This window comes from Hippoglossus hippoglossus, chromosome 11 (genome assembly GCF_009819705.1).
Source record: "Hippoglossus hippoglossus isolate fHipHip1 chromosome 11, fHipHip1.pri, whole genome shotgun sequence".
Classification (NCBI taxonomy): Eukaryota; Metazoa; Chordata; class Actinopteri; order Pleuronectiformes; family Pleuronectidae; genus Hippoglossus; species Hippoglossus hippoglossus.
The window spans coordinates 15793415-15805043 of record NC_047161.1 but is presented as its reverse complement, the minus strand read 5'-3'; the positions used below and the strand labels follow the sequence as shown (position 1 = coordinate 15805043).

The 11629-nt window shown below is 42.8% G+C and overlaps 1 protein-coding gene across 2 annotated transcripts in view; it reads left to right on the top strand.

Annotated features, from left to right (window-relative positions):
* Nucleotides 1-11629, top strand: part of adcy2b (adenylate cyclase 2b (brain)) — a 43357-nt gene that overhangs the window by 2771 nt on the left and 28957 nt on the right. For both annotated transcript variants that reach the window (XM_034599829.1, XM_034599830.1), the window contains exons 2-4: nucleotides 4839-5036; nucleotides 9791-9952; nucleotides 11062-11211. In XM_034599829.1, coding sequence (XP_034455720.1) covers nucleotides 4839-5036; nucleotides 9791-9952; nucleotides 11062-11211 — 510 coding nt within the window. The remainder of the gene's footprint in view (nucleotides 1-4838; nucleotides 5037-9790; nucleotides 9953-11061; nucleotides 11212-11629) is intronic.

The window sequence follows — 11629 nt, the reverse complement described above, 5'->3', positions numbered from 1 at the left end:
CGTCTGTGTTTATTGCTGGAAGTAGAAGAAAGCCAGGAATAAATAGAGGGAGGATTTGGAGCAGGGGGCTGGGCAGCCGAGGGAGGGGAGGATGTTGTTGTAAGTGTTCTGGCTTTATCAGTGAGCCGACAGAAACCCAACCAAAGCAGCGCTAATGCTCCCAAAATTACTGCACACTTTTATCTCCCCCAACAGATCAGGGCTGGAGCGAGGGAACGTGGTGTTTTTAAAGGCAAACACTGCTCCACCCATACTGTACTGCATGTGTGTGTATGTGCTTGGGTGTGTTGGTATGTACGTGTGCATGCTTGCACGAGTGTTCATGTTTGTGATCCTGTGTGTGTGTGTTTATCTGAGGAAGTCTCTCATTTCCTTCAAAGGCTTATCTGCAATTTTTTTGAGAGTAGATGACTTTTCTTGTTCTTTCTTGTATTGATTGGAATGTGTGTAGGGTTGCATTCATTTGTGTGTGTGTGTGTGTGTGTTTGCATGCCCAAACGTGTGCGAGTATCTAGAGACCCAGCAATCACATGGCTCTATATTAACCAAATGAATCTTAAAACCCCATTTGACATTTTAATAGAGATCAATATTACATCTGGTAATGGAACATTGAAAATCCATAAACAGCTCCCATTACTTTCATGATTAACTGCATTGATTATATCAGTATTGCATTCCTTTATTGACCAAAGTGTTCATTTCACTTCATATTTCCGGTGGGTTTATAATCATTTGCAACATATTTTCAGTCTTTGCACTTTCACAATTTGTTGATATATTTATAACGTCAGCAAACATTGATTTATTGCCCACGTCATTGAGAGTTTGATGGATGCAGGGCTGTGGGAGCCGGGTATTTTTGTACTGATGGATGAACAACATGTTGCACGGGGGCAGGAAGGTGAATGAATGCGGTGAAATAGATGCTGTGGCGTCACTGACTGAGGTGTGGTCAGAGCTGAGAACAATCTAAAGTGCTACACGCAGATACAGAACCACATATAAAAATGAGCTGAGTTAATTAAAAAAGAAATATTTAAAAACATCCACGCACATTTAATTTGAATAATTCTATTAAGATAGAAAATCCATCCATCCATCCATCTTTTTAAGGGCAGCAGGTTACATCCAATGGCAGTGTGCTACTGTAACAGGAAAAGAACCTCTTTGTGTTAGTATTGCACTCATCATAAGGTTGAGGAACACTCATATTAAAGGTTCAGTGTGTAAGATTTAGGTGAATGGGATCTATTGGCATAAATTGAATATAAAATAATCCTAGTGATGTTTTCACTGGTGTGTTTCATCTAAATTGTACAAATTGTGGTTTTCTTTACCCTAGAATGGGCCATTATATTTAAATACTTAATATGTTTTTTACAGTAGCCCAGACTGGACAAACTAAACATCTTTTGAGTTTTTATGAGAACTGAAGGCTTCCACAGGTTCTCTTTCATGTTTGGAAGGGGAGGGTGAGCTGAGGGGTGTTCACTTGCAAAACACAACCTCACCACTAGATTTCACTAAATTCCACACACTGAACCTTTAAACAAACAGTGGTCAAAGTCGAAGCAGCAGAGGTCAGGATTTTCTAGCTTCCACTCAAAATGGCTTAATACCTCCCATAGATGGGACACAACTCCATTTCCTTTCTTAGTTTAATTTCAATTTTGGTAAAGGTCTTGATTTGGGTTGAGTTAAGGTTAGTTTTTTAGTTTTTTCTCTATCACATCACTTACACTTACATCACAGCTGCCGGTGGCTATCTGGGGTCCTTCTGGTTGGCGGACGACCCTATAGCTACCACTACCACAGCCTGAATGTTTTACAAAATGTTCTATATATAAACACATGCGTTAGTCTCCTTTTTAAGGCTTATCTAGAACTGTCGGAAGAATATTCATTGGAATTGATATCAAACTTTTCATTCTATTTTCTCTTAAAAGTGAAACTGTGTCTTTCTGAAACTGTACAAGTGACCTGCAGGGAAGTAAAGACCGGCTGCAGGACTCAGTCCACAGAAACCCGAAGCTGCTCCACCGCTGCTGCACAAAGAGCTGTTCACCTGCTTATTACAGATTTCAGTGAAGCTCAACTCAGAATACACAGAACCCCCGAACTGGAAAATCAGTTGTTGTGATCGACATTGTCACTTATGCTGATGAGTCCCAGCTGCCACTGCTACAGAGAATTGGTCGCCTGTTGATTCAAAGTTCATTAATAATGAACCTATCACGTTTCTAAGTCGCACCGGATCCAACACTGCACTTCCTCATGGCCTTTACAGTAGACGCTCAGAAACCTTTGATTTGTTTTAGCAGAGTCAAAGTTCAATGACTTCAAATGGGGCACCTGCTGAAAGGACTGGTGTTTATAGATGATATTCAGGACCAGGCTGAGAGCAGATTGGGGAAATCTACCATCAGTGCTGCTTCATCAGGCAGGATGAATATTCAACAGGCACCAAAACATGGAAAGTGCACATACACTGTCATGATTTCAAACACACTCTCCTGTGCCACCTCTCCCCTTCTCCTCGCTGTCTGACACAGTGCATTTGGTGTATTTGTTTCACTGCTGCTCTTTCTGGCTGCAGTTGCTGCTGCTGCTATTTCTCCCTGTTCCCCTCTTTTCCTCCCAGTATAATAGCTGGATAAGCCAGACTGGGTTAAAAAAGGAAATAATTGTTCTTGGTGACAATGCAGTACATTATGTCAGGCAGGCACAACCCTCTGCCTTTATGCCACGTCGAGGGAAATGGCTCTAAATGGCATCACAGGGGTTTTAACTGGATTAGAATGCCTCCAATCTGAAATGTGCAAACTGTAGATGCCTCTTTTTTGTCTTACCAGAGAAAGCAGCCCCCTCCACCTTTGTGTGTAAACATACAGTTTGAACCAAATGCATTTTGATGCCAAAGGACAGGTCTTGCTGTCGCTGAGGTTCTCCTGGGGTTGAGTTTGCGACCTTGCTTACATCTTCATTGGGATTCAGTCATTGCTTCAGACTCACTGCTGTGGCGTCAGCAACCAGATCCCATGGGATCTCCTCGCCAGACCCTGACTCATTCTTCCTCTGCTACATCACACTGCCTCATTAATACACAACAAAATGCTGCCCTCCTACATTTGCTGTGGCCAAATAGCTGCTGCTATTTTAAGCAAGCGGCTCCAGTCAATAAACTGTCAAATCGGCCACAAATTCAAGGTTGAGCCTGTGGCATCTTTTCATTCCGTTCCAAAAAAAGCTGCTTCGGTGAATTGCGTGTTGAGGGAATGAAACACATTTCTATGCCCACACACTGATGCTCATTTCACTGTAAGATCAGTGACATCTAAATTGTACAGCGGCATGCTAATTTAACATTTACAGTTGTGGGACCTGTCACTGCAATCATGAGTTCGGAATCACTTAAAAATGTTTTCGTGGGTGTCGGACAGGATCAGACTTGTGAATGTGTGCTGTGCTGTGCTGTGCTGTGCTGTGCTGTGCTGTGTGTGTGTGTGTGTGTGTGTGTGTGTGTGTGTGTGTGTGTGTGTGTGTGTGTGTGTGTGTGTTTGTGTGTGTGTTTAGGTGTTCTTTTCAATTACGAGACTCAAAAAAATAGTTGCATATGTTAAAAGTTGAGCTGGCAGGCAAACTTGTTTCAAACTGAGAATAAGAATTATGGAAGTGGACAGACAGAGGCTCTGAGCTCAGAATGGTTTGTGGGTAGTGAAGCAGCGCAGGTTTCAAACTAGGAGAACTGGCAACTGTGGGGATGAGCTGGTCTTTATGTACTGTTTACTGGTTTGGAGAGGTGATGTAGGTAGATGAGATGCAGGTGAGTTGGTCCCTGTTCTATTGCCTATGTGGAATCATTTGCACTTGATGTCTTAATGAGGCAAATAATGGCACCAAGATATGAGAATATACAGCAGGACTCTGGTTTTAAAGCCTGTTAGGATGGACCGTTTAGTGCAGTGTACATCCTCTGGAGTGTAAACATGGTATAGTTAGAGTGAAGGAAGGACTTTCTGAGGATGGGAAGTCTAGTCAAAGTCAAAAAGACAGTGTTTGTGTGTGTGTGTGTGTGTGTGTGTGTGTGTGTGTGTGTGTGTGTGTGTGTGTGTGTGTGTGTGTGTGTGTGTGTGTGTGTGTGTGTGTGTGTGTGTGTGTGTGTGTGTGTGTGTGTGTGTGTGTGCTTCTAAATGCTGACTTTGACAGTGCGAGCACAGAAGTGATGCTGTAGCACATTCTGTGGGTTCAGACTGTCTGTCTGCTGATCTCTTTGTGTCTAAAGTTTTTGGTATTTGACCTTATTTTTTGGGTTTAAAGTTTTGAGTTCACTGATCTGCAGTCAGTATTTCAGGAATCATTGTGTGTCTGGTAGGTATGGCTCTGCTCCTCGATACGATCAACTTAAACTCTCTGCTAGTATTGCTCACACTATACCTTTTGGTGTTGTCAGTTGCCTTCATATCTCTGTACGCAGTGGAGGCTCATCAGTAGTCTATTAATCTACAGTACTATTAGTGTTTATTAAGTTTGCATTCTTGTGCTCCTCGGAATGTCCCATTTCCTGACTTTTGAAGCCGTCCTTCCGGTTCCAGTGAGTTCATGTGCTTTGAATGTGTAAAAAAACATGGACAAAACATGTTGTATTCATGTGTTTAAATAATTTTGCCAAATATTCAGACACCACATGAGCACACAATAACTATATATGTGTAGACAGCCGAATATATGAACTGGAAATGTGTTTCCCAGAGTGAGAACGCGTTTGAGTCCACCAAACCTTCAACAGTATAAACCAATCCTTCTCTTTCTCTCTCTCTCTCTCTCTCTCTCTCCAGAAAACAGAGGACCACTTAACGTTCCTGATCACGGTGCCGGCCGCTCTCTTCCTCTTCCTGTCCATCTTCATCCTTGTCTGCATCGAGTCGGTCTTCAAGCGGATGCTCCGCCTCTTCTCTATTCTCATATGGGCCTGTCTGGTCACCATGGGTTACCTGTTCATGTTCTCAGGAGGGATACTCAGTCCGTGGGACCAGGTAGATAAATAAGTGTGTTTTATGTTTGTGTATCTGGATGCATGCGTCTAAAATAATACACAGTTGTACCTAAGGGCCTGGTTGTGCCTGGTTCTGGTTGTACATGTGTGGGTCTGCCGCCAGTTCAGTCCTCTAAGCTCCACCCCCCCTCAGTTAGTGTTGCTGTTACTCTCTAGTTAGCAGTTCTGTTAACTAAACGCTAGGGTTGGTAATCCTGAAAAGATAACCTAGCATGAGCAGGTTACAACTTGGGAAATATGCAACTGATACATCCCACCCCCTCTCACAGCTACACCCCCAAAACACAGACACTGCCTGTTATTCTTTTTTTCCCAGAAGACTTAATTCACGTATGGCTCTCTGGACATGGAGACTGTCCATAACCCTTAACCCTATTCCTGGACCTGTCCCTTTATACTGATTCACATCAATTCTGAAAAAGTTCTCTCTTGACCCATACCGCATTCGTGGTTAACCGTTCAGTAGTTTTTGTGCAACCCCGCTAACTAACAAACAGGAAATGAGAACATAAGCTCCTTGGCAGAGGAGTCTGTTGCTTTTACCACAAATACGCTGTTTAATCCTCCACCCAGCCACCGGGGGGGCGATCAAGATGTTGTCACTGGCACTAAACAGCTGGTCCCAAAATGCTCCATAAATGTTTTTTAAGATGATATGATCACTTGATTGGCAAGTTCATTTAAAAAAGATAAAAGGTCTAGGATTTAATCACGTTATGGGGACCAAAATGTGTTGAAACAGTTTACAATATAGGGACTTATGGGTAAAAGAGTGACACCCCATAATCCTTATATTTCATGGTAAAGATATGTTGTGATTTTAGGGTTAGGGAAGTAGTAACACCCCCAGGAAAGGAGTGTAAGTCACTGTACGTAGTCCTAGATACACAACTGTGTATGTGTCTGTGTGCGTGCGTGTGCGCAGGTGAGAGTGCAGAATTAATTCCACATGTGACAAGTGTTAATGAGGCCTGATGAGAGCTGGAGGTGAACAGATCAGCAGACAGACACATTCGTTTTCAGTGCCAGACTCCTTCTCTCTCTGTCTCAGGAATCCTATTTTCTCATGCTAACGCCCTGTCTCCCCCTATTCATCAAATCCCATTTTTCTCTCCACCTGCCTCCTCTCTCCCCACCCCCCCGCTCTACCCCACCATGCCCAAATTTCCTCTCTTCCCTCTTTCCTCCCCCTTCACTCCCTCTCTGCCTCCTTGGGGATGGAGATATTTTTATCATCAGCCACCTGTGAGAGCATAATCATTCTGCATTATTAATCACTCTGTTCTGTTCCCACGACTCTCCCACGTATCTATCTATCTATCTATCTATCTATCTATCTATCTATCTATCTATCTATCTATCTGTCTATCTATCTATCTATCTATCTATCTATCTATCTATCTATCTATCTATCTATCTATCTATCTATCTATCTATCTATCTATCTATCTATCTGTCTATCTGTCTATCTGTCTATCTATCTATCTATCTGTCTATCTATCTCTGTATCTGTGTATCTCTGTATCTTTCTATCTATCTATCTATCTCTATATTTATCACTATTTATCTCTATATCTATTTATGTCTATCTATCTCTCTATCTATATCTTAATCTCCATCCATCCATCTCTCTATCTATCTATCTATCTTGTTTATATCTCTCTATCTGTCTCTTTATATATTTTGATCTCTATGTATCTCTCTATCTCTCCTTATCTTTGTATGTATACATGTCTATCTATGTTTATATCTCTATTTATATCCATCCATCCATCCATCTGTCCGACAGGCAGAAAGGAAATTTGTGGGAGGGCAGCGGTTTGGTGAAAAGAAAACAGTGTGATGTGCGGGGTGCTCTCGGTGGGTTGGATTGATCGGGATTACCGAGAACACAGCACGTCTGGCAGAGCACACAGAGCTAATAGCAGTGAAGTCCCAAAAAGAGAGCGAGGCTAAGGGGAGCAGAATGGGAGAGAGGGAGAGAGAGAGAGAGAGAGAGAGAAGCCGTTGCCCTGCTCCGTCATTCACTTTCAACCCGTCATGTTTGCCCCCTCACACACACACACACACACACACACACACACACACACACACACACACACACACACACACACACACACACAGACATATGTAGCCCACACACAGTCCAAGATGTGTCTGTCACCATCCAGCAGCATTCTCCCGTCGGACTGGGCTGTATTTGATTTCTGTGAAGGCCACGGCTCTCTCCAGAGAAGAGATTGAACATGGCTGCCACACCTGGTACCCAACAATCAGTACACTGTGTGTCCTTTGTGTGAGCGTGGTGGTGTGTTGCCACCCTGTTGCAAAACAAACACGGGTGCTCGAATCCAAACACGCTTCCGAGCTGCTGATGCTCATCACTGCTTAAGTGAGCAGAGAGCGTATTAAGTGTATTCAAGCGCTTCGTGGTGAACACAAAAAAAAGGAGAAAAAGAGTAATCGAAGAAGCTAAAGTGAGATGATGGCTGCAGCTCCCACGTGGAGGTGTTTGAGGGTGAATTAGGATTCTGGCCAGAGTGCTGTGGAGATGGAGTGTGTCTGGCTGCCTGCATCGCTGAGAGAAGCAGGTGACGCACCTGAAATTGGACTGCCATTCTCAATTCAGACCGCCATCCAAACAGAGCAGACGTCACGCACTCCAAGTGCCGTGTGTCCCCTGCCTCTCTCAGAGTCGGGAGTTCAGGGTTGTGGCAAAATATACAGGATCGAAGAAACGCCGACGTCAGCGCCCTTCCCTGTGTTGTTTCCCGTAGCAACACAAAGTCTGAGCCTCAACAAACAACTCTCCTCCTCTGTTATCTATGCTCAGGTCTTCTGTTGGAAGGAACTAGGTCAACCGATCAATCACTTACAGTATATCCAATGTTCCGACTCATGTCTTTGCTTGATAAAACATTACATGTTAGTGGTATAAGTAATATCTTCGCCAGATACTGCAAATAATGTTTAAGAGCTTTTCCTGGCCAAACAAGAGAGAGAAATATATGGGATACGTATCATACCATATCCTGAAACTGATAACAAAGGCTTTGAATCGTTGAAACTCGTTGAAGGCTTAAAATCAAATTAAAAATGTTCCGCGTGATTGAAACTAAGTTTTGAAGCCTTACATATTGTTTTGATAGGCTGATTAAAAAAATCACTGCAAAACTTATTTTGTATTTGACTTTTCCTCTTTCAAAACCACTTCTTTTCCTCTGTTACTCCAACACAAGTTTGTCTCTGTTCTCCCAGTGCATCACTTTGTTTTCCATTTCAAACCTTCAAATATGCGATCTGACAACTAGTGCACATATGTTGGAAAAAAACATACAAAATATTTGCAGACATTTGTTCTTTTTACAGCCTTTTAAAACATTATCCAAGGCTTAAAAACTTAGTTTCAGTTATACAAAACCTTTTTATTTAGATGTCAAGCTTTCAAACACAAAGTTCCAACCTTTTAAAGCCTTTTTTCAGTTTCAGAATATGGCATGATGTTTACCCGACAGAAATTCAGCACAAAATGTATTTATTTGTCTTGTTATTCAAATCCTGTGTATCTGACGACATGCCAGACACGTCGAGGTCTTGGTGACAGCAGGATCGTCAGTTTGTTGTCAGAGAACATTTGTTTGTACAAATTGCCAGTCTCAGTGTATTCCTGTTTGCAGTCAATCTCTCTGAACCTGATAGACAGAGGAAGTAAACAGACAGGCAGGAAGGTCAGAGTTCATCCAGCGTCCCAGTCGAAACCGTGACCCTTTCGTGCTGATCGCCACCGCAGCCACCATAACAGGAAGGGGTGGACTGACAGCAGGGGAAGCGGACAGGGACAGAGCGGGAGGTTAAGACACAAGTTATCAATAAACACAAGGAGGAGGAAACACGCGTCTCAGAAACCACGCATAAAATACACAGGTTCACAGTGTGTGAAGGCAGAGTGATGCACCTGGAAAGAGAAATGACTGATCATAGTAAACCTGCAGGAAACTACTTCTAAATATATTCCACAGTAAAGTACAACACAGGCTTTTATTTATTTTCTTAGGCACTGTTGCGTCACAGAAAGAGGGTTCCTGGTTTGAATCCCGGTTTGGGTTTTCCCTGTGATGGGTTTTCCCTGTTTTCCCAGTGTGTAGCCCACCTCTTGCTCACTGCCAGCTGGGATTGGCTCCAACTCCCCCTGCGAACCTCAAAGGATAAGCAGTTTAGATACTGGATGCATGATTTATTGTATCTGTTGTTTATCCCATGATTACATTTTTTTATTTTGTAAAACTAAGTGAGCAGCCCACTCATAATCATCTTATCATCCATCATAGGATCAACAGTTTATCTTTGGATCTTTTTGTGTGGAAGAGTGGGCAGCCACCACCAGTCTCAACTCACTGTTCTGTATTTAGAGAAAACAGCAGACAAAGAGGGAAGATACAGAACATAAATCTCTGGTCGCAGGCGTTTATTCCGTCTATATTTGGGCCCTGCTGTATATGGTTGTCCTGGGATGTTAAATCAGGTCATAAAAGGGAAAAATGTGTTTAAATCAGATAAATAACTGAATCTTGATGGCGTTGGAAGTTTGCCTGCGTATTCCTTGTCAAAGAATTCATCAAATATTAATAACTGTCTGTTTACTTAGATTCATTAACATTTAGCAAAGATATTCTGGTTTATTTTGGACAAGTGGTGTGCTCTGACTGAAGATGTCCTCCTGTTTACTACTTCCAGGTGTCTTTCTTCCTGTTCATCGTGTTTGTCGTTTACACCATGCTGCCTTTCTCCATGAGAGGGGCCATTATCGCCAGCGGCATCACCTGCTTGTCACACACTGTCACCCTCAGCATCTGTCTGGCCAAAACCGTCCCAGTGCTGGAGCCCCTGGTCTGGCAGGTGAGTCAGATCCTTTCAAAGCACCGTATAAGTCAAAAGGAAACATTGTGCCGTGGATGATGCAGAGACGCCTCTGCTTTGAGTTTTCTTTGTTAATAATTGCTTTGCTGCACTGTTTGCTGCAGCACGGAGGTTAGTGTCTCCAAATGAAATCGGTAAAGTGGTTCATTACACGATTAAAAATCATGAGGTACAACATTTTTATAAGGTCTGGGTTATAAAACAGTGAATCGTGTCTTGTCTCATTGTGACACAGCACATTCAGCAAAGTCTCCTGAGTCAAATGAACTGCTGTTAATGTACTCGGGGAACAGCTCTTCAAACACTGGCTCTATCTGAATGGACCCCTTGATACTGTCCCACAAAACAGAAACCTCATAATGCTCAAGCTGCTATTATTATTGTTATTATTATTATTATTTAACACCACTGACCAAAAATCTAACAATACAATCTATACATTTCAATGAAAATGCAGAAACATGCCAGATAACACATAAAGTAAACCTGATTTTGTATCACCTGCATGTCTGAGGCTGACACACACACACACACACACGCACACACACACACACACACGCCCACCCACACACACACACACACACACACACACACACACACACACACACACACACACACACATACACACACACACACACACACTGACTCCTTCTAATCGACCATCAAAGTAAACACACTGATAACACTCTAATCACTATGGTCTCTCGCTCTTCTCAATCTTTCCCTCCCTCCCTCTCTCTCACACACAGTCAAAAAGCACATTAACAATAAAACATGCTCGAAGACGCTCATTACCCTTGGATACGGCACCTAGGACAACCTATTGATATGCACGGCCACATTTTAAAGAGCTCCAGGTTGACACATTGGTGGAAAAGCACATTTGAAGAGTGTGCTCTGGCCTTGTTTTATGAGGTAATAATGCAGGTCTAAGTGGAAGGAGGTAGATAGTGGGGAAATTATACGTGCAGTCATATATGGAATGTGTTGCACCTCCCTAACATCATTATCATGCCGTATTCTTGTGTGTGTGTGTGTGTGTGTGTGTGTGTGTGTGTGTGTGTGTGTGTGTGTGTGTGTGTGTGCAGATCTTAGCCAATGTGATCATCTTCACCTGCGGTAACCTGGCCGGGGCCTATCACAAGCATTTGATGGACCTGGCTCTGAAACAGACCTACCAAGATACCTGCAACTGCATCAAGTCGCCCATCAAACTGGAGTTTGAGAAGCACCAGCAGGTACATCTTTACATTCATGGTGGGGATGTGAAATAATACGGGAGTGAAGTCTAAGGTCATCAGATTCATGCTGTTAAGCCTGGACTCAAATGTTCCGATACATTGTTCATTTATTTATTTGTACTTTTACTTAAGAAAAATATTTGAGTACTTCCTCCGCCACTGCTCTGACCTTTTGACTAGTGCCACCATGAGGTTTGCGTTGTTTGCTTCAGAGTGACATGACTCACCAGTTATTGGATGGATCGCTCTGAGACCTGGTACTAAGACTGATTGGCTGGAAAGACACATGGTCCATATTGAGTCTGAATGAAAAATGTTTCTTTTTGCCGTTTGGTGGCCACTTGTTTGTAATTGCTGATGTCGGAGTGAAGCTTATTTTGTCAGATCTGCCCTGTACAAGATCAACACTCAAAAT